This window comes from Centropristis striata, chromosome 2, assembly GCF_030273125.1.
Source record: "Centropristis striata isolate RG_2023a ecotype Rhode Island chromosome 2, C.striata_1.0, whole genome shotgun sequence".
NCBI classification, from domain to species: domain Eukaryota; kingdom Metazoa; phylum Chordata; class Actinopteri; order Perciformes; family Serranidae; genus Centropristis; species Centropristis striata.
Window position 1 is genome coordinate 37,033,330 of NC_081518.1, and position 24,714 is coordinate 37,058,043.

Sequence of the window (24,714 nt, forward strand, 5' to 3'; positions counted from 1 at the left end):
TATGCAAAGTGAGTCATTATATCCATATCTACTTCACATTCTAGATTGACAGAATAATGAAGTACGCTGCAAATTTAAAGGGGAAATTCACCCAAATCACAAGAAGTGTTGCGATCTCTGCCTCTGAAATGTCACCTATGACCCCAATACAATACAGCAAACTTTAAGGGAATTTTGTTTTGATGCTAACAGCATTTTATCAAATGTGGTAAACTCAGCAGCAACACACCTTGCCTGTCTTCTAGGTTCAGCAGAATATATTTCCTTATTAAATCTGCTGACAGTCAGGTGGATGCAAATTCAGGTAGCTCATCTATGTCCTGTGTGCTTAGTATGAAGAGGCAGTTAGGCCTTTATGCAGCATAAATCAGCAGGTCAGTAAATTGAGTGAGGGACAGGCTTATTCCCGTGCAAACATGCCACACAAAATATAGACATGGATAGTACATTTCCAAATCACAAGGTATCTTAAGTCACCATCTCATTTTCTTTAATTGTACCTGTAGTGCTCTGTATCAATCTAGATTTTTGTAAAGAGACATTGCTGTTGAGTTTTTCAAATTTATTTTGAGTTCCATTATGTTGGAGATGCCAACATGCATGTCCAATGATCGGCAACTCACACACAAACAATATTGATTAATATCACTACAGGTAAGAGAAAAAAACATATATTTTAGATTTGATGATGAACCTTTCCCTTTAAGTAAGAATTTGCAAGTCAACTAGTGTGCAGAAGAATGAATGATGTGTGATTTTGTGATGCATTTACTTACTTACTATAAGAATGTATTCACATGTACTTACTAAGCTTTACTCATTCACTGAGTCAGTGCACCAGTGCTAGACTCCTTTTCCCCCCACTTACACAGTGTTGGTGTGGATGAATTTAACACAAATTAAACATAAAACTCCAAAAAACCTGAGGAAATCTAAAATTATTAAAAGAAAACTGAAGCATATAATGCAATTACCTCCCGGATTTAAGGGAACGTCAATCAAGGGCATATCTTGGAATCGCTTAATGGGATATTGAAATATCCTCTTCCAGCATGTGGCACGGAAGGCAAGCGCTAATTAGTATGAATGACGAGTGGTAAGATGACTAATGCTGCTGAGGACAGGTTTTAATTGAGAATAATATAATGAAGTGTCCTGCAGATTTGTCAGTATGGAGTCCTTGTTCCTTATTGGTCTACACAGACTTAAGACGTGTAATAAAATAGCCAGCGGTACGTCCAGCAACAACAAGGTTTTTTTTTTTTACCTTCTCAGTACCAGGTGTCATTCATTACACAAGCAAATAATTTAATTTTGTGTGCAATTCTGGAGGGTTATGTTTTATTTCCTGACTAAATTGTCTTTGCTTATTGGCATGTTTCAATTCAACACACAATATGAATAGTGAGCAGGAATGGAAACTATAAAACACTACAGACTTCAAATCTACAGATAATGGTTTGCAGATAGCATTTAGTACAATCTACTTCCAGAGGTCTCTGACAACAATATGTCCAAAAACAAACAGCTGGCACGAATTATACTACAAATGTTCCTGTTCATGAAGCACAGATATGATTCAACAGTGAGAATTTTAAAATCCAGATTCTGAATATTAAGAATTAAATAAATGTAGTCTACTTTTAATGTCTAATCTCCCTCATCATTGCAGATAAGTTTAATACAGGTAATGGCACCTAAGGGTTTAACATAAAATGCAAACACAGTGGTTGGACGTGGAGAATAAGGGTGAGGGCGGGCAGTGGGGGCTGAAATCATTGCAGGATGAAATATTATGCTAGCTTCTGCATGCAGAGGACAAATCCAGCTGGATCTCAGTTTGATTGCAACTGTCAGTGGTGAAGCCAAATGGGACTCATGATATTTAATTAACAACATTGACCTACACTGAACTGTTATAGTTCACTTTTCTTGTTTTTTAAAATAGAAAGTGAAAGTGTTATTGCCAGAGAGCTAGCAGCAGGACAGCAGCTTTAGCAGCTTGTTTTGGCCACCAGTACAATAATGGCCTCTTCAATGTTCGTTATTTCTGCCTTTTAAAGCAGTATTAATACATTTTGGCCACTTGGAGGTGAAATGGAATAGCTATTAATACAACATTGATAATATTACCGCAAACCTGTTAGCACACAGTTACCGATTTACACAACCAGCTGGCACAGAACAACATTAGCATTTCTGGCTACCGAATCAATGTATAGCCTATTCTAAATTTACTCTCCTATTCTAAATTTACCTCTCCTATTATTCTGAAGGTGGTTAGCTGCTAAATGCCAAACTATGTTACTACAAGCTAGTAACTAACTTTATCTATAAGCTGTTTCAGCCCTATCTCCTAAAAAGTGCATTCCTATACAACAAATTTGCTAATTAGATTTCATGGGAAAAAAGTTTCTACAATCTACAATGTCATTTAGCAGATGCTTTTATCCAAAGCGACGTACGTTTGAGAGATCATACAACACAAGCAAGGATGAAGTCAAGAAACAACAAGAGAAGCAAGAATAAGTGGCATATATTACATTGAGTCCTGTTAGGACGTAAGTGCTTTTAGGACGTACAGTAAGTGCTTTTAGGACGTAAGTGTTTTTGGGACGCAAGTGCAGGTTTTTTTTTTGTTGTTGTTGTTTGTGTTTTTGTTTTTTATGTGTGTGCTGTGTGTTGATTATGTGTGTAGGTGATCACTAAAGAGCTGGGTCTTCAGCCTCTTTTTGAAAATTGAGAGAGATTCAGCAGATCGTATGGAGTTTGGAAGGTTGTTCCACCACCAGGGCACTACAGAGGAGAAGAGTCTTGTTTGAGTCGTAGAGTCTTTCAGCGGCAGAGGAGCCAGACGTCTTTCACTGGAAGAGCGTAGTTGGCGGGAGGGTTTGTGGACCTGAACAAGGGAGTTCAGATATGTAGGAGCTGTTCCCGTTGCTGTCTTGTAAAAAAGAGACAAGGCTTTGAATTTGATGTGGACTGCGACTGGTAGCTAGTGCAGAGAGAGTAAGATTTGGGGTGTGACATGTGTTCCCATGTTTATACATGGGAGGCTGTGGCTCAGTTGGTACAGCAGTCGCCCACTGATGAGGAGGTTGGTGGCAGCCTACATATTGAAGTGTCCTTGGGAATAATACCGAAACCCAGAGCCGGCCCGTGGCATAGGCCATATAGGCAAATGCTAAGGGCGCCGTCCTTCGGGGGACACCACGCCAGCGCCAAAAATGGGAACGAAGTGTAACTTTCACTATTAACTCGTTGGTACTATTATTTCTTAATACAAAAAGAGACGAGATGTGAAAACGGCCAAAACTGTCCGGTGGCCAGGGAAGAAAAAAAGGAAAAGTGGAGGAGAAACGAGACAAGACAAAGGTAATGTTACATGAAATAATTTGTCTGTTACAGAACGTGATAGTGACCTGGCTTTTTAACATTAAGCTACATGATTTGCTAATTGCTAATCATTACTCCCACCTTACATTCCTCTGGGATATTTGTAAATATTAGATCTTTTAAGCAGGTGTTTACATTTTTATTACCTTCTGGTTAGCTAACGTTTTGCCCTGCTGGTAATAGTCACTCTTCCACCCCTTTATATATTATAGTTGTAAGCCTAGTTGTTAAAGTGCACATAATTAATGTTAATTAAGCAACATCACATGAGAGGGAATGATGTTTTGAATATCAGCACTGCTGTGATTCGGTCAAAGATAATCATAACATAAAATTCTCATATGATATATTATACGGCTACTTTGCATTCTGCTATTCAGCATTTCACTGTAATGATGACATTAAATTGAATCTAATCTAATTTGCATATCAGTCAACATCATATTTATATCTCTTTGGTTTTTCATTTAAATTATATCATTTCATTTTATTCCTGGAAGTTTCTAAAGCTGCCTCCACCTCAGCAACGCAACCCAGCAGTGATGCAGCAGCATCAAGCGGTCCTCCTGCTGCACCAATAGACCCTGCGGACCGGCCTTCTGCTTTAACTGTTTTAACTATTCTGATTGTGAATTTGCTTTCTTTAAGTAAAAAAAAAAAGTCAAAGACATAGTTATTCGGTTTCTTGTGAGTATATACACTACACTAGTGATGCAAGGGCGGCGCCATCTAAAATCTTGCCTAGGGCGCCAGATTGGTTAGGGACAGGCCTGCCGAATCCCAAATTGCTCCTGATGCTGCGTTCATCAGTGTATGTATGAATTCCTGATGGTGGCAGGTGGCACCATGTAGGCTAGCCTTGGCCACCAGTATGAATGTGTGTGTGAACGAGCACTGTCTGTAGTGTAAAGTGCTTTGAGTGGTTGCAAAGACTAGAAAAGTGCTGAAAAAGCCCACGTAACGTAATTGAGGATGCAGAAACTTAATTGTTAGGAGACAGGGTGCTGGACTGGCAGCATACAGTGAGTTTATCAGTCAGTTATACTAAATCTCTTTGACTCCATCACTATGAGCGACATCTTTCATCATAGTCATTTTATACATTATTCATATAAGACATTTAATAGTGCAGCTACTGTTTCATACGCTCTTCCCCTTGAGCTGATTCGGCCTGCAGAACTGGCCTTAACAATGTGATTGATCAGCCTTTGTTTCATTCCTGTGAACTATTCAAGAATATAATTCAGTCCGCCATCACATAAAATGTAAGACTTTTGTATGTGAATGTCTTCACCTATAAAAACCATACATAGTGTGTTAGACTGAGACATTATTTTGGATTCAATCTTTTCTTGTAAATAGCTGGGCTCCTCTTCACAATCCTGTTGTAGCTATTATCATCACTTAAGGAATCACTTAAGGATAGAGTTGATGTGTGATGACTTAAGGCCTAAAACCCATTGGGACACATGTTCTCTGAGCTGCTAAACACATTATCACTGCTGAAACACCATTGATTAGTCTTTATTGCATTTTTCCCTTCCAGACTCGCAGCCTTTAAAGATTTTTAATAAAATGTGGATAATAACTGAAAAGCATAATTATTATCATATTTTATATGAGACATGTATTAAGAACAGTGATGGAAGTTGAAAGCAAGTTGTGTAATGGTTTGCTGCGAGTGTGTTATCCCCTCATGTTTTCTGTGTCTAGCTGCAGGCCAATGTCTATCTCTGAGAGGGTGTCAGACTTGAATTTGTCAGTGATGAGTGTGTGTGTGTGTGTGTGTGTGTGTGTGTGTGTTTTAAGTCTCAGTAAAGTGGCTGTTCACTAACGCTCCCCAGAAATGGCCTTGCAGTCTTGCAGCTATGCCCATTTCACTCATTCACTCTTCTAATGACATGTATGATATTAGTCTGAGAAGAGAACACTTTATGCTGTGAATTCAATAACATTTTCTCTGCCTTGGTTGTATCATGCTCCTTCGAAGCAAACCAATTAAAACCCTTCAGAAGGAATATATCTGAGCAATGCTTTTCTATGGAAGAAAAATAGTCTTTGTAGAGGTAGCTAGTAACCCTTTGACATGGTTGACTGAGTAACAATAATAAGTGAATGCACAAGGCATGTCAAGGTGAAGTGACCTCTCGTCAGTGTAAAGTAGCAAGTACAACAAGGCTGATCACGTTTGGTGCTCACGGTTGTGGGGTTATAGCGGATAATTGTCCGTTTTATTTACACCTAAGATGCTTTTTTTAAAGCACTTATTTTATCTCTCTCCTACTTTATCTCAAATCTCATTTGTTTATACGTTATTTAGTTCTATTAGCTACTTAGATATTCAGCTAGCGATAGCTTCCCTCTCTCTCTCCTGCTCGGTGTGTCAAATGTTTAGCTCGGCCTCTTTTACTGCTAAATGTAACGTTAATGAACAAAATGTATTAAAATGGCCTAAAGTGGAAATGAAACATGCAATTTTTGGCACTGGTATTGCTCAAATATACATGAAAAGCATCCTGCCTAAAATCTGTTTTAAAAAAAATAGTTAAAACCACAGAAATGACCAATTTTTTTTTGTAATTTTACCTAGCTAGCTAGACAGCGCGCCACCATTTCGGAGTGACGTCATCGCCTACATACCAGCTACACTACACTACACCTACGTCTGTAATTTATTTAAAGAAAAGAATGACAATGGATGAAGATGAAGTAGAAAGGCTGAGTGAACATCTTGATCCTATTGCCTATGCTTTCGAGTCAATACGGTGTGTGACTGGAGTAAAGTTATTACTGAAGTAATATAACTATTGATAGGATTAGAACTCAACCTAGTAAATAATGTTAATTTGGTTGACTGCTTAATTTCCACTTTATAGTAATGACCAACAACTTACTTGTTAAGAATTTGTTACATGTCTTGTTAAAACAAAAAAGTAATCTTCTACTCTACCCCGAAAACTGATAGTTAGTGCCTGCTAACAAGGAAACACAGTAAACTTGCTTACATTGTTTTATGTCACAGAAAATTAGAAAGACATTGCATTCTGTGTTATTTACATTTTTGACAACGTCCCAACGTTTTTGAAATCGGAATTGTTATAACAGCGAAATTCAACTGACATTCTAACTGCTTTCATCTACTATTCTCCAACAGACAATTCAACTACCTATAGAGGTTGCTCATCCACTGCTTTTATGTCTTATTGTTTTACCGAGAGTTCATCTGTTTTCAGTGATTACACCTCAGCTGACACTAAAAGCTCAATTTATCAAGATTTATGCTCCTGTCAGAGTTTGAACTTCAACTAAATCTTCAATTCCTTTAAGCGCGTTCACCTCACCTGATACTCAGAGCTCACACTTGCAAGTAAATGAAACTTCACCTTCTTTCAGCACATCTATTTTCACTGCTCTTTCATCTTCTTTCACTAACACTATCTCTACGGCCAGTTCAAACTCTTTAAGTATTGCCAGTATTTCGAATAACACATCTCAGTTGCAAGCACATTTATTTCTCCAGAGAATCTATCCCTTTCCACTTTAGATTGTTTCTTAAGTTACATTATTTGTGCTTTATTCTAGTGATATAGAAAGACACAATACAGAATAACACAGTATTTATATACTAATCTTTTCCTTTTTTTTTTTTTTGCTGGCTGATAACTGAGTTCTGTTTTATATATGCATGTCACTGTCTCAATAAGTGTCTGCCCGTAAATTAGAAAACACTTTTAGCTGTAGCATGCATATTTTCTCCATGGGTGATGGTGATAGTAATCATAATAGCTCTGAGCATGACAAGTACCTGCGCATCAGTCCAAACATGATTTAAATACACACAAAAAATTCAGTGGAACTTCAGACTGCAGCTATCTGTGAAGGTGTTGCACATTGACAGAATCAAACACTTAACATGAAGGGGATTGTACAGTAAATAAAGATTATTAGGTTAATTAATTATTTTGCATTTATTACTCTTTTGTACCTCCGTATAATTACTCTGCACCGCTTTAATTGAATCTGAGCAGGAGCCAGCAGAAGATAATTTGTTTTCACGTTACCAAATGGTTCCAGTGTTGCCAGGCTGAGAGGAAATGACATATGGTAGAAAAGCATAATTCATCTGGCTGAGACACTGATACCCAACCATCAGAAAAGAAATTAATTCCGCTCCCTGGCTGCACAGCCAAACAACATTAAAAACAGGAATAAATAACAACAACAGCAACCAAAATACGCACACACACACACACACACACACACACACACACACACACACTTGTGTCATATTGAAAACCAAACATCCAATAACCAGGCTGAATTGGGAATGTAGAGGAGCTTGGTTATCTGATACGTGTTGTGTGGGAGGCTGTGTGGGTTTTTTTTATGTGTCTGTATGTGCAATAGTGAATGAGATTTGATTGGGTGGGCGTATCAGTGTGTGTAGTATGTGAAGGCATTGCTTCGTTATGCATGCAAGAGGCACTATCAAACAGGAACATGACGAAAATGGTTTGCATATGCATCAGTGTGTCCATAATTACAAAGTAGATTTCTTGGCGACTATCGTGGATTGTTGACCATCTTTAAGCAAGCACTGGAGAGCGTTCAAATGAGGATTATCTCCTGCAGCACAGCACAGCAGAGTTGAGCAGTGTATGTCATTGATTAAGCTTGCGTATATTTCATGCCAACGCACATCCCACTTGCATAGTGTTTCTTCTGTCTCATAACAAGCGCTTATAAGAGCCCTCATCTGGGACAGACAAACATGTATATTATCTGAAAAAGTCATGAAATATAGTATGATTTATTCAAATACACAAAATGAATATACGTTGTGTTATTGCTATTATATTTAGTATTACAAACTTCCATTTATTACTCAGTGTGATTACTGAGTGTGAAGTACAAGTGTCTTTGAAAATTATCTGGCACAGCAAGATTCATGTGTCCTATTTTAAATCTGCTGACTCTCGATATTGCTACAGCAGGAATAATTTGACCTTAAAAGCACATACTGAAAAAGGATAAAACAAGAGATAGAAATTGCGTACATTTTTATTTAAAGAAGAATGAAAAGGGTTTAGAGACGTTTAAGAGGGGCAGATGCTGAAAGTTAAAAAAAAAAGAGCACATGGAACAATAATTTAAAACTTTCAGAAAAATGTCAAACTATAAAGCTTTAATAGAAAGACGACGTGTAGTGCTTGTTAGTGTTTAGAATTATAATTATTATTCTAAAAACATTATAATATATAATAATATAATACAACTAAATATGAGTCAGTTTGATATAATTAGGTTCAGTACATACAGAACCATTATTACAATTTACCTCCCTGTACTAGATCCATAGACTCGAAACTCAACTCAGTTAAAGGCGTGTTGTAAAAAAGTGATTAATTTACTGATTTTAATGATATCCCAAACCTAAAAACCTGATCTGTTACAAAATATGAAGTATTATCTTTGGTCAAATATATATATACAATGTAATGACAGCAATGTGAAATACAATAAAACACATCAATTAGTAAACGGTAAGATGGTTTATCCTAAGCTGCACATACACACATGACTTCCATATGTTTCTTATTTATTTATTTATCTTCTCAGCTTACAGAAACATAGAGTGCTACAAAGCTCAGAGGTACAGGTCAGTACTGAATATTAAAAAGATTGAACACAAGAAACATTTACAGATTTAAAAGTTACATCCGCACACCTTATACATCTTATCACAGCTAGTGAGTCATTATACAGCACAAATTCACTTAAATCCAGGAGGACGTCAAACAAAAAAACATCAACCAGTGCACAGTGAGGATCTAAACACAGGTGATGTAACTATGAGCCTGAACTATTTACCAGAAGAACCAGCAATCACAACCATTATGTTGTATAATGCACAGTTAGTGACACCATGTGATGCTGAAACTATAAATAAAACTTAAAAATCAAACACACAAGTCACATTATGACCATTCATGTTCATGATGATGTCATCATCTGGCACCATCTAGGTCATTCATTCCATTCTATACCTAAAGTATTAATAACTGTTCTTCATGATAAGGGCCAAGGACAGGCCTTTACAAAAAATAATAATTAAAATAAACTCTATGACTGCACATTTAAACTTATAAAAGTAATAGCAAAAGCAGTCTGCTAATTGTATGTAATTTAAAAGAACTTGTTATTTTAAACTATAACCCTGCTAGTCCATGCTAGCAACGAAGAAGAGGTGACACTGAAGCTGTAACATCACAGATTATAAATGGGACGATAGATGATTTTTTTCTTTTACGCCTTAACATCCCAACCTGCACCACCTACCCCCCTTAATGAGAATTGGGGGTGAAACAGAGAATTTTTGAGATGCAGCTAGGCACTGTGTGTCAAGTTGTTCTCGTCATTATTTTATAATAAGAATTAACACACTGAACCATTTAAGGGTGTAGTAAAAACACAGTTTGACATATCGCGAAGTCAGAGATTTAATGAAAAATCATTAAAATTTAAATAAAAAATACCTGACATTTGCAGAGGAATATGATCCAACTGCAAAGCTTTGGTTGTATTCTCAGGGCTGATAGCATTGATTTTCATGTTTATTCTGACCTCTTTCTTCCTCTCTGGAGAGCTGAATGTGACATGTGAAAAGAAATGAAAAGAGTCATTCTGTTTGCTTACTGCACAACCAGGAGTAAATCCACCAATCTACCATCTTTATCTGTTAAAAATGTTTTTGTTTTCTGGCAAAATTTAATTGATATGACAGCTTGTGTTAGAAATGCATAGTGTGCATGGCAATAATAATGGGAATTATTTTAAAACATAAAGCAGGAATAGCACAGGTTTGATTAATAGAGTTAATTATGGCTGTGTTCCATTCAGGTGTTCCAAGGCATTGATATTGTGCTCACTGACATGGCTTACTTGGACACTTTAATAAAACACAGTTATCATGAATGTTATTAATTACACCTGTGCTTTCTCCTGCTATGCAAAGTCAAAGTGTCTGCACTGAAAAGAGCAATGCTATATTTATATGCATATATATATATATATATATATATGTATATATATATATATGTATATGTATATATATATATATATATATATATATATATATATATATATATATATATATATATATGAATTTACTTTTCATCTTGGCGGATATTCACACAATACAGATGTAATATTTTAAAGTTGGTACAATATATAATATATATATTATAATATATTATAATATTATATTATTATATATAATAAATTATAATATATTTATAATAAAAACAACTTCCTGTTTCTTGACTCTGCTTCAAAACTCTTCGGTAGCATATTTCCTTCAACACTATGTCAATATTTTTCTACTGCACCCAGTTTTACTTACAGGTATTGGCTTTATATTTCTTTATGACTTTCTTTTTACACAAACCTTCAACTGTTTCACCAGTAAGCAATAAACTACTTTTACTTGTTTTTTCCCCTCACACAGTACAGCTACCTATAAACCCGATCAGACAGTCTCACGTACAGTTGGTGGGTTTCTGTGGATCCCTGATGTACATCTGTACTCACCCAGTGCTGTGAAGTAATACTCCTCCAAAATAATATCTCTGATCTGCTTGTCTGAAAATAACAGTTTCCAGCTGCCACCTGAAAGTAACACTTGCACTTTACAGAGTAAGCATTTACAATAAAACAGCAAAGTGGTGAAGTGAACATGGTGAGAACTGTCGACCAGGGATACATAAGTGTTATTCAATTTTTTCGTACATAAAATTATGGTTGGATCCCCTAGGATTTGCATACACTAAGTAGGGATTAAACTTTCCTGGTTGAATCATCACTTCAGTAATCAACTGCAATGATAAAGTTGAATTTCAGTTTCAAAGAGGCTGAATATAGAGAAATTCAGGAGGGTAAAATTGTGTTTTCTTTCTCTGTAATTTCATATCTACTGTAATCACAATCAGTTGTTGGTTAAGTTGTACTATGACTCAGTTTTTTTTAAATACATCATATCTCTTTCAATGCAGCCAAATTGAAAGGTGAATGATGTGAGCTTTATTTCAGCACCACATGTTGCCCATATGACCAAGTGCTTCAGTTTTCCTAAACTTAATGCTATGTTAATTATAGGGCTACTAGATCAGCAAAACACTCATAAGCATCCAAACACAAAAACTGACTCACATTTTGGTGTGAGAACTTCATATAATGAAAGCTATAAAAAAAATAGTGTCAAATAAAGTTAAAATAACAAGAGTAGAGTGGATTGTTTTTTCAGTGGCCTTTGAGCCCTTCGCTTTGGTACTTTCTCATATTTTCTTTTGCTCTTTATGTTTTCAGAATTACTAAATAGCCTATTGCTGTTATTGTTGAATCTAACTGTTATTTTCATATTGGGTCTGAAACAGGGCTGTAGCCAGGTTAGATTTCTCAGTGAAGTAATCAGTTAGAAATTGTGACAGGACAAGTCCCTGGAATCTGGAGCACACTTGCCATAACAAATTGTGAGCAACCTGTATTTAAAATGAAGAGATTAATACAGTGTATCTGAATGATTACATTGTCCTACTGTGGAAAGAAAAGCAGTACAACATCATAAACATGCATTAAGACTTGTAAAAATGCGAATACTGTAAATAAAAGAGCGAGTGTAGCCAACATGAATTGTTGAAGTAGTGTGAAAGTCAAGACCAAGGTGTGAGTAAATGCAAACTGTTGTAAATTTGCATTGAGGTAAATTTGTGTGCACAGAAAATGTTTCAGTGTGCACAAGAAATGTTTCAGTCATTCTGGACGTGTATGACTCCAAATTATGAACATATGGAAACATGGAGGGAGACAAACAAAAAGAAGTTAAACGTAACCTGACACCCAAGATGGTTTGTTCCACAGAACAAAAAGAAGCAGTCATTGGAAACTGTTTGGAAAATGGCAAGCGCTTTAAAAAAATACATGTCCGGTGATTGGTTAAACAATCTGTCTATCAGTAGTCTGACTCACTGGATGTTGACTGTTGGCCTGCCATTGGCCGCGTCTCTCACGCAGTGTTCTCTTGGCTTAGTGCCACCCAAATTTATGATTGGTTAAAAAAAATACAAACAACCCAGAGCGTTTTTTTTAACAGAATGACAATAGGTAGAGCCAGCTCTGACACAGCACTGTGGCACACATAGGTCTGCCTATGTAAGACTATCACTGTCTATCACAGGCCAACGTCAACCAATCAGATCAAAGAGCCATATGATTACCACTACACAGCACAGCCAGTTGGTAAAACAAACTCTTGAAAACATAACTTCTTGATGAGCCACCATTGTTGTTTTGAACACAGTCCTCTGTGTGACACACACCATAGGTGCCAGTGGCTTCACACAAGATGCATACCTTTTTCTTATTACTTTTAGTATTTACTGCAGCTGCCTGTACAAAGTATGTACTGTTGCATGCAGTATGCATACTTTATCATAATATGGTGGCTTGACCCTTGTCCCATTTGTTCATATAAGCTTCACAATAGGTTGTGAGTCAGAATAGCTGGAAAAGTATGCTGGCTTGCATACTGCAAAATACGAATGGATGCAGTAGGATGTCCTGGTACTTTTGGCATACTGCATTTCACATACTATTTATTAGGTCATAAAAAAAATAATTTTCTGGCATCGTCAATAGTATGGTAGTGTGGGTATTACAATGAACAGGGATTTCATGTTTTTATAAATTGCAATTCTTGTATGATCTTGTGATATCGCAAGAATCCAGCTGCCATGCAAAGTAAGAATGAACGCAGACTACAAAAACTTTCCGTCTGTTGAATGTGAATAATGCAAGAGGAAAATTCACAGAACAGAAGGCAAACACTATGAAATTGAAATAGCTGGCAGGTGTAGTCTTTCATCATACTGTTAGCATTAGCACTTGATGACACAAGTGAAAATGGAATATAATATAAAGTTATACATGTCACTGTATATCATGCAATAATAGTGATAATGCATATAAGTATTTATAAAAAAGGATAGTTTTTAAAGCATGTTGTCATTGCCCACTGAATAACTCACACACAACTGAAATAATGATGTGTGTTAAAATATTAACATGTATATGAACATGCAAAAAAAATACTCATGTATTTGTAATTATCTTATGCCAACATGTCACATGGACTTAAATGCAGTGTTTGCATGGGAGTGGCTTAGTGTGTTTGGGGAGTGGCTGGCGTGTTCACACATTTGCCTTGTTCATCACTACGACAGGCAGAGCCGAGGGCTGAACTCGAGCACTCAGTGTACTACATCACATCCACTAATTGCACCATCTGTGGAGTGTTGTTTTGCTTGTTTTACAAACCCTCCAATCTCTGTATTTAGCAGATGGGCTCGTGCGGCCAGCTAGCTACTTCTTACTCAAAACTGCTTCACCAACTAGTTTTCTAAGTTGGAGAAATAAACTTCTGAGATACACACCGGAGGATACGGACATATTTCGTGCTGTTGTTTTTGACGTGCGGACTTACTTCGTGGTTATCATTACCACTTTAGTTACAGTTTTCGTTTCTCTTTTTTTTCGTCTGAAGGGGGAGGAAAAGGAGGTGGACCCACGCTCAGTCGCCGGTCTCGTGGCTTCTTTGTATACAGCAGCAGCTGTGTGTAAATGCATGGGCACACAGCGTCTACTGCTGCCTGACGGACACCTTCTTCGGCTCAGTCCAACCTTCGTGTGGGCTTCCTCAGAGATGAAGCGGCTGAATCAGGTGTAAGAAGAGGAATATCAAAACTTTACCCGAACCAACCGCAGTGTCTCATTCACCCCCAACAAAGCTTGGGTCAGTTTCGCCGCCTCTCTTTCTCCGTGTCTCTCTGTGTGCGCTGGGATTGTAAACGGCAGAAACAAATTGCTCTCCGTGCAGAGTAGGCTACAGCTACAGCTGCGCGGCTCCCTCACACACACCATGGATGTAAGATTTTATCCGACTGCTGGTGGGAATTCTATTCCAGGAGAACCACCAAACCTGGATTTTGCCCACTGTTTGGGCTACTACAACTTCAATAAGGTAAGGAAAACCTCTCTGGTGCTGTGGTCTAGTTTTGTATTGTGTTACCACGTTGGTGCTGAAACCAGGAGTGCAACCCCAGACTCCCCCAGAAATCTATCTTATATTAGCTGAAATCCAAACTAATTGTATTTTAATTTTGTTAGTTGCCTCTACTTGTTTCCCCCTGCCTTCACACACTCATCATGACTCCTTCTGGAGTTGCCTATTTAATACTCTCCTGCCACAAACTTTGCTCTTGTATTAGCATTGGAAATGAGAGCACAAGACAAGTGTAGTGTCACTGTGTTACTTTTGGCCACACCGCACTGCTAAACTCACCAGAGTGATGTGATCCTCAGTCATGGGCGCTGTTGGCTATACAGTTACATGTTCCTAAACATCAGTGATGGATCATTGCATCAGCAGCACTCTATATTAATGTGCATGCATTAGAATGTGATCAAAGTAAGACACAGTGGATTCAGTGTCAAACTGCTGGTCTGTGTATCTTTGTTACAAGACACTCAACATGATGCATACCATGTTGTACAAACACTTTTTTACCCTTTGGTATGCCCATTTATAAGTAGGGTTTTCTCTATTCTCACTCATAACTTCATTTAGATGTTTTTTTCAGGGCTGCTGTTGCTGAAAATGAACTTTACAGCTCTACCTAGAAACACAAACACATAGGAAGGGAAATAGACGGCACACTTTATCAGTTCAGTATGAATGCATTTATTGTCAGCATAGCGCTGTGTTGTGCACTTATCTTAAATATGGCAGCAACATAATGTTCAACACAGTTTTATCTACTCGCTTGCAGGTTAGACAGCCTATTCCCTGCATTGTTTACAAGTTGGTTTATTCACTTCCCTACATCTGTATACAAGCAGCCATGTTTCTAACTCGTGAATAAGAACATTAGTGAGGTATGACAAGTTTGTTAGCTTTATCCTGAGGCAGAGTTTATGTAGAACACAGATGATAGCTTATGATATTTTCTTAGTGATTTAACAGTCAAACTGTTATCCATCATGAGCTTTACTCCCTTGTACCAGAGCAAGAGGGCACATCACTATGATAGACTAATGACACAACTGCAGCATTTTTACAAAGTTTAAACAATGGTAGCCCCTCCATCCCCCACCCCTTCTCTCTCTCTCTCTCTCTCTCTCTATCACACACACACACACACACACACACACACACACACAGATGCACACACCACCCCCTTCCCAAATTATTCAGCCCTATAGTGCTGTTTGCCCTTGCAATCTGATGCTACTCTAAACAGTTACCAGGTTTGTCTCACTGTTTCATCAGCTCTTTGTCATGTGGCCAAGTTGTCATATGTGCCCAATTTCATCATGTCTTCATCAGCCTTAAGAAATTTTAACTACATTGCTTTGAATTGGCGTAAGAGTCGAAGTGCGATTTTATTCCTCCTCATAAATTCCCCAGGTCAAGTGAAATTTTCCATCTGTAACAGTAATTGGCCACAATGCAAAAGGAGGCAGAGAGTGAGAGGGAGGGTGGTGAGAAGGTGCTTATCCAGTATCTCCACCAGTTATGTTGGAGAGAGAGGGAGAGGGAGAGTACAAAGCATGCATTTCATGCTAATTACAATGCCTTTCCATGGTGAACAAATAGGCTCTTTTGCATGCATCTTTCAAATAAGCCTCCAATTTATTTGAATCAGCTCACTGAAAGGTAGCACAATGCAGAGCGGTTAGTCATCCAAAAGATGTGGCATGCTTACAAGTCCTACAGAACTGAGGCATTACTTCTTTAATCTATTTATAGGCTGTCACAGCACCTTTTTTGCAAACAGCTAAAACTTCCACGAGATTCACAGTTTTGATTTGGAAAAACAGGCAACACTCTCTCTTTCTCTCTTTCTCTCTCTCTCTCTCTCTCTCTCTCTCTCTCTCTCTCGCTCTCTCTCTCTCTGTCTCTCCCAAAAAAATGCTGGCACAGGAAATGTTCAATTTTAATGACAACAGAGACAGAAGGGCCCAGAGGCACTTTGAAACATCAGAGATTCTTTTAAATTTACAGAAAAATCCAAACGAGTGGCACAAACTTAATTAGGTGCTGCAGTCATGACTAATGAAGCTGGCTGTTTTTTGGCACTGAGATGAAGGGGGAAACAGCGGTGCTGAAGAGAAACATGCCACAATAACACTCGTAAAATAAATTCATGAAAAATCACTTGCTATAATATGCTAGAATTATATACAAAACTCACCTTACAGCAAATGCAAAGGTTTATTTCTGTAGCCATTAAACCTAGAGGGTTCAGGTGGGATACAGGGCTGCTATAACGGAGTCCACTTCTCTTAAACTACCTAACACTTATCAGCTCCGCTCAAGGGCACACCTGCAGAGGCTCCTACTTTTTACTGATTGGTTGTTACTTGTAGTTTTTAGTTTATCTGTGATTGTGGCTCTTAATTTTACTGGCTCTTTGGCTTGTGCTTAGAACACCTGGTTGTAGCCAGTAAAATGTATAAAAGCAGCCCTTTAAAGTTTAGAAAACTTTAAATGATTACGTGGGCATCTAGCCCTCATTTGACCATTTTTTTCATTTTGCCGATGCCGGTGATGCGAGACAGTTTAAGTTATGTGGTTTTTCTGGGCAAGCTCCTCAGTCATGCACAGCATCAACCAAAGACAAGGAGCTGTTTGGATTTAACTGTTTTTTTTGTATTAGTAAAAGTCAAATGTGATTGACTTTAATGGTTTCATTAAAGGAACTCAGTGTTATTCCCATATTTATGGCCATCTGGTCCATTTTTTTTCTTTTAAGGTTTAATGTTTCAGATACAGTAACTGAACTATTTAATGTGGGCATTCATTACCTCCAGGCGCAGGGAGACTCAAATTACCAACAGATGTTAATACAAACTCTTCACCTGCACTGGTGCTAACACTTGAGGTTTATTTGCAAAACTAATACCAGCACCACTGAGACTTCATCATTCTTTGAATTACATCAGAGTATTTTAACAGCACTATGGAGAACTAGACAAAAGACAAATCGCTTCATAGCACATTGTAGATGGAAAGTGAAATTATCCTGTGTGACCTTCTGTATTATTGCTAATGTTGAGCGTTGTAAGGTGATATACAGCTTTTGTTAGTAAAGCCTTTCAACAGACAAGGATGTGCTATTATCAGAATTTCTTTCTTTTTTTTTTAAGATATTTTTTGGGCATTTTGTAGCTTTATTGACAGGAGAGATATTGAGAGTGAAAGGGGGAGACAGAGGGGAAGACATGCGGGAAAGGGCTCCGAGCCGCATTCGAAAAAAAAACAAAACTTTTCATTACATCAAGCCCCTTTTTCTGTGTTGGGCATTTTTTTAAATATTTTTTTAAATAATCAGCGAGCTGCAGGCAACAGGCTGCAAACCAACTCCTCAGCAAGGTAACTAACTTTACTGCTTTCTGTGCTATTGTGGAAAACTAGCCATGCCATGAAACCAGATCGCAGTTATAATCATTAATGATTGACTTTTCTTTAGTTTGGTTTGTTGCGTTGTAAACGCTTGCTCTGCTGTGGTATTTCTGAAAATGTAGATGCTCAAGGTGAGTTTAGTGATGTATTAAACCACAGTTGCTTTTACCACAGTTATCACCAAATCAACCAGGTCTAAATTGTATTAACTCCAAGTCATATATAATAAGAAAAATCATCCTTCACAACATAGTCTCCTTTTTCCTCTTTAAACCACCTTTCCATTTTGTCATCCACTCACCTATGATATGAAAGACTAACTGTGCTGTTAAAACAATAATTAGGAAATTGTGTAAGACTTGATGATGTAGGGCTGCAGCTGCAATTAATGACAGATTTTATTGAGGCTGTAAAATGTGGTGTAGGTGAAACAGAAGCCTGCTCATGGTTCATTTGGAGCCTACTAACCCGTGCACATGTAGGGAAACTAAAAACAACAACGATTTTAAGAAGTGAGGGAAAGATCTATAATGAAGTACTGTACTTCTACAGCAACAAACCCCTTCTCTGGGTAATAACCTCTCATTGTGTTCAGACCACAGTGGGCCAGGCCTCTTGTCTTTCCTTTCTTGCTTCATTGGGAAGGAAGGGGTTAACACTCAGCTCAACCAGGGGGCCTTGTGCATCTCTCCAGTGTACACAGCTGGTGCCATTTCATCACACACATTCTAAACATATCCAAACACAGCTTTAAATGTGTGTGTGTGGGGTGGGGGGTGGGGGGTGGTGTAACCTCAGAGGCTGTCTGCTTTGTCAAACTCTGCAGTTGATGGATATGACTTGAAGGTGCATGTTAAATGTTTAAATGTCCAAGAAGTGAATAGCTGATGTGTTTTGCTGAGTCTTTTAATTGCAGTTGTCAGGAGATGTAGTTCAACAGATTTATTAAACACCTAATTTTCCCAGTGAGATTAGACAGTGTTATTTTTAGTTCGCCGGCTCGAAGACACACTGTACTTGCCTCTAAGAAGGACTGCTCTGTCTGACAAACTGCACTACACGGTCTCCATGTCTCCACAGGGCACATGTTAACATTTTGTTAATGCACAGCTCTCCACTTCCTGCAGGATGTCTTGAACAAAGTTGATGATAGCACACACTGTTAGCAATTGAGACATGTCGGCAGAAAGTTTATAATGTTTATGAAAAGTGACTTTTAAAGGCGACCCATACTCGAGCTGTAGCAGCCTTGTATTAAACTATGAGCCTGATATATTCTGATTCCTGTGGCACCACAATATCACAGCTGTCACTCTCTTTATTTTCTTGATCACATCGAGCTGTTGACATATGGCACATATGCACGCACACACTCTATCAGTAAGAGTTTCTGTTCATTTCAACTTGTTTAACCAGCATAATCTGCTAATCTGAACCAACAGTCTGAACCTGTGGGAAACATAAGACCGGGGTTGTCTGCTTTGTTTATGAGGTGGATATGAGAAAGGCTCTGAAATCTTAGACAGACATAGACCATTACCCAGATCAGCACTCGTAAAGACCTTCTGTAATCCTGCCATCACTGCTCATAAATCCACTTCATTACATCCCAGTGTACTTTACTCTGCGTGGCTCATTTAGGCAGACCTCACACTCTTTAAGTTGTTTCTCAACTGGTGGGCTGTGGACCCAGTGGCCATCACATGTCCTAACATTTGGAGAAAACAGTGTGTCGCAGTTGGCTTCAGGTTGTGATCTCATGACCGAGGGACAAATTGCTCCAGTTTAAAACCAGTCAAGAATCCATGCTTGCATGTTGTATAATTTAGTGATTTTACTTTAGGTTTAACACTGGCAGTGATAGTCCCGCTGTTTGTAGCTGTTTCAGAAGCATCTATTTTACTGATTCAAAGAGGATGAATCCACAGGAGAGGCACATTTGTTATTGGATTTTGATCATGTACACAACATCACTACACCATCCATCAAAACATGCAAGTGCCTGAGGAGATTTTTTTTTTATTTTGACATCCAAAGTCATGAAAGAGATGTCTTTTTTTTCAGTTTTCATGCTTAGAGTGTTGTATGGTTATTTAAATGTAATATTAGTTCTCTTTCTGATGGCTTTAATGACTTTATTCCGCCTAATTTCTAATCATCACATTCACAGTACAGCGTTTAGATGCACTACAGTACAATCTGTTACTCAAATGAAAATTGCTCCGTGCTTATTATTTTTCTCCAATATATGTAATTATTTGATGCATCAGTGCAGTGCAAATGGAACACGACACAGTAATAATTCCAATATTTAATTTATTTTAACTCTGATTAAACCATATATAAAATGAAATTGAAATCCACAGTCAGTTCAGCTGGAAAATTGTGTGACTCAACTCAAACCTATTTAAACTTTGAGTCCACTTTAAAATCATGCATAAGTCATAGTTCATAGTTGAGAAAGTTGGTAACCTTAATGCAGCTATCTATAAAGGAGAGTAGATGACACTGTCAAGATGAGTGATGGATTGAGTTTTTTGATTGGATGATCTTAAGATAAGACTAAGATACCTCTTGACTCAAGTGCCAAAAGCACTCAAGTTTTGCTGAGTTGTATATGTGTCACTGACATAAAAAATGGTGAATCTGCTGTGGGAGTTGGTTTATCGCGTAAGGTCAAAGGTAAAATTAAGCGCCTGTAGGAGTTTGTTGGAGTCTTCTTATATTTGCGAATGCTGTGCCCCTTTGAATCAAAGCAGGGCCCCCACACGATATATTTTTCCACCATGATAAACTGTTTTAATCTGGTTTGGCTCACTACATCTCTGACAGCCTCAACCTTGCTGACTTATTAAAAGGAAAGGGAAAAACTCCCCGCGCCCCAGAAAAACTGCTTTTACCGTGAATTAAGCAGTTTTCTAAAGGACCAGTCAATCACTTCTGGTTGGCTGATTCAATAAGTGTTGTGTCCCTTTAGTGGTTAGCCTCGCTGTTAAGACACATTCATTTTTAAAGCTTTCCAGAGAGGCAGCCATTCCATGTTTCATAGATCTAATGTCCAATTCTCTTAATGGGCTCACAGACTGTATCAAAACATTCAGCTGTTTTCCTTTCAACTTGACTTGCTTGACTTAAGCCCTTCTCCTAAGCTCTTTTCAAGGAGCATAGGCCACTGACGAATGCCCTCCGTCTCCCACGGTTATGGGTAATATTTTCGATGCTGGACTCAATGAATTCATTACGGCTATCTCTATATTTGACTTTTTTTTCCTCCAACTATGTACGTAAAAGCCAGCCAATCTGGTAAATGCAAAATATCACCTTTTTTAAATGTAGATATTATTCCAGTAAAACACGAATTCATCCTGTCAACCAAACAAGAATGATTGTGTGCGTGTAGCATTTCTCTCTATACTCCAATTTAGCTGTGACCATTCTGACTAAAGCAGCCAACTCATAGAAATATTAGTCACTGTTCCAGCAGATGTTCGTGTATCAGGTTGAATAGGAATATATTTCTCATTAGAGGTGTATGAGGCTGCAGGTGTGTGTAGTATTACATGTTGCGCAGTGTGATTAATCCACCCTTTTTCACCTGCCCCCTCCTATGTGACACATTCCCATAATGCAGTGTGTTACCAGGTTGCACTAAAAGGGCTGACAATAGCAGCAGGTGTGCAAATATCCCTCAGACCCGTTGAACAAAGGGCAGAAATAATGGGGGTAAATAAAAGTTTTATTTGAATTGGTCAAATAGATGGCATGTTGGAGCCAATTGAGTTCAAGAAAGACTTTAACAACAAGCTGTTTGTTACTTCAAAAACAGCATTAAAAAATGGACTGTTGTATTTGTGGCTGCAAGACACTGTTTTTGCTAGATTCTGTTCTTGGAGAGTCTTCAAGATAGTTGTGATTGTGAAACATAAAGTGTGTTCCCCCCCCCCCCCCCCCCCATCTCTTTAATAGTGTCCTAGAACTGGAAAACCGCCATCTCACCCTGCCACACTTTGATTAGATATTTTATACACATGCATTAGAATGATATTCTCTGACATGTGGACTTTAGTTTTTTTTGTTGCCATAATTCATGTTCATGATGATATCAGGATCTCAACAGAGCGCACTGATGGAGGATCGTCTTGCTTTATTGTAAAGTCCCAGACGGGAATAAAACAGCTGTTCTTAGAAGAATGTGTCTGCCCTTTATGTCTTCCCTATACTTTGTCAGAAATGCCTTCGTATAATCCATGTGAGAGAACAAGATCATGTAAAAAGACTCTTCTGCATGCAATTAAACAACAACCACTCTCTAGTAATTTATGTTTATCTTCGTATGTCTGCCCTCTAATCTACTGTCATTGTTTCACTCTTACCAAGTCACTTATTTATCACACACGTCTACAGTATTTATAGCCATTTTAACAGCTTCTCACTATAAAGAACAATTGTGCAGACTGGAGACCTAACTTGAAGCATGACACAAGACGCGCCGACCTTTTCAAATATTGATCTAAGATCATAATCTTTTCCTAACCCTCAACCAAGAGCTTCCCTAAACACAACCATAAAATGTTAATCATGCTTCAGTTGCCACGACCTCGTACTGTAGGGAAGAAATCAAAGATGTTCTGCAGAGAACACAATTTATTTTAGAAACCAAGTTATTACATCACTCTTATTATTACATCATTATTTTGGTTATATTTGCCCGAAAATTATCTTCATTTGAATGAGCAACGTTCTCTCAACATCGTACTGATGTATCACTGCTTTGAGGATTCTTAATCTCAGATGTCTACTTCGATGAAAATCATGCAGTTTTCATGAATATGTAGTTATAATCAGTTACATGATGAAAAGGAACAATGGACATGGCCTCGATAGAAGCTCAAAACCTCCACCGGGATCATGAATGGGGTCCATGAAATTCTTGAGCCGACTTCAGATATTTCGCGGAGTTGAAGTCTAGGCTCATTCACAGCATGTCCTTGTTTATTGTGATGTGTGTGTTTCTGCTGGCTGGTGGATTCTCACATGTGGTCATAGTGCGGGATGGCAGAAGTAGAAACAAGATTAAGGTCTGCGAGGCCTCAGCCTTGGCAGGGTTTCCCTTTGTGGACTGCCACTGACGATCCTTTCAAATGACATTCCTTCCAAGGAAACTGATCTAGTTCCTCTTCGTTGGAGGTTCTGACTCGCAGTGTAACTTTTCAAATACCTGCACAGCTGAGGGAAAGGGATTTCTCTCTTTTTTAAATAGGCTCCACTACATTTGTCTCTCCCGCTGATAAACAAGAAGAGAAGCTGAATGATTACACTGTTTCAAAGGCATTACAGGCAGCTGATTAAAGTGTGAGGTCGGAGTTAGCCAAGGTTAACCGTCCATAATGAAACACTTTGAAAATAATGATACGCTGCATGGTTTTATGAGGGCTTGTGGCTGCTCAGCTCAGCAGTGGTGACCTTCAGCAGTTCCACTAGCTAATCGTAGCGATCCTGCAGCACCCCTGTAGTTTCGAGACTCCATTACCTTCTGATACGCATCTAGGAGAGCAGACCTTGTACAAGGTCTGTGTCTGTAACCGTTCCCATGTCACCGAGTTGGCTGACCATCTTCACTTTCATCCTAAACTACTGCTTTGATTTGTCAATGTGGATATGTGGCACAGCGAGGCTCGATGAAGTTGCACAACATGTTTTACATCGAAGCCAATAAGGTGACACTCATCCAGAGAAACTTAAATAAAAAGTAAAAGAAACTCAAAACCATTTCACAATTCACCTGTAGTGCTCTCCTAACTAGATTGCGTAAAGCTGATTATTGTCTAAACATTGTTACATCACTTATTTGTCATCTGTTATGGCAGGGCATGTGGCCTTTTATTACCAACAGCTGCATATTGTACACCTGGGTAGTCTGGATTATACTCCTGCCAATACTTAGAGTTTCACATTGAAAAGTGGCTGCTGTCCACGCTATACCATTACAGAATATGTTATACCTGTCTAGAGAAACAACAACATTAGCTTTGGCTTACAACTAAAATACTATGGGGATGATATGCGACACGTGAACACTGCCTGTGATATGCTGTTTGTTTATTTATCTGAAATGTGCTCAGCTTCTCATTACTACAGGATAAAAAAAAAGTTATTTTTCCCAAGAATCACTGTTTTTTTAATGTGGTTTACAGTTTTTCCTTGTGCATTGATACGTCTAACCATAAAATAATATTTACGTTATAAATATAATACTTCAATTAGGTGTTTAAATCATATCCACATAACCGAGAGGCATAATTATAATTGACAAATATGTATTCTTCTGCTTTAGGAATTGTACTAAACTGCCACAGTGTTTGCTGATAATTACTGATCCAACAGCCAGTAAATTGTGTATGAATACAATCACTATTGAAATGGCATCCTATAGTGTTGTGCAAATTAGTACTGTTTTTTTCTGTAATTTGCTGATTTGTGCTCTTTGCTGCTGTGTTGGGCGGTGAGTATGGGGGATGCATGGAAATGCATTATCCCGTTGGCACGGTGAGCACACTGAGGAGAATTTCTATCTATGTATGTCACCAAATTTAGCTGATCATGTATGGACATGTACCCAGTTTACAGTAACATTCCCAGTTTATCCAGTCCTAAAATAGTTAGTGCTTTATGTTGGATTGTTGTGAGGGGAGGAGGTGACATGCAAAGAGACAGCTTCACTATTGGTGGCTATTGGTATTTTCAGATGAATACATTCCTAACATGAACTAATTAACAAATAAGAATAATTGCCCGGTTCT

General features: G+C 38.1%; 1 protein-coding gene across 1 annotated transcript in view; it reads left to right on the forward strand.

The window, feature by feature from the left end:
• Window positions 1-13,686: 13,686 nt before the first annotated feature.
• tox3 (TOX high mobility group box family member 3) overlaps window positions 13,687-24,714 on the forward strand; it is a 41,004-nt gene continuing 29,976 nt past the window's right edge. Inside the window, exon 1 of the mRNA XM_059359494.1 lies at window positions 13,687-14,470. Coding sequence (XP_059215477.1) covers window positions 14,369-14,470 — 102 coding nt within the window. The 5' untranslated portion in view covers window positions 13,687-14,368. The remainder of the gene's footprint in view (window positions 14,471-24,714) is intronic.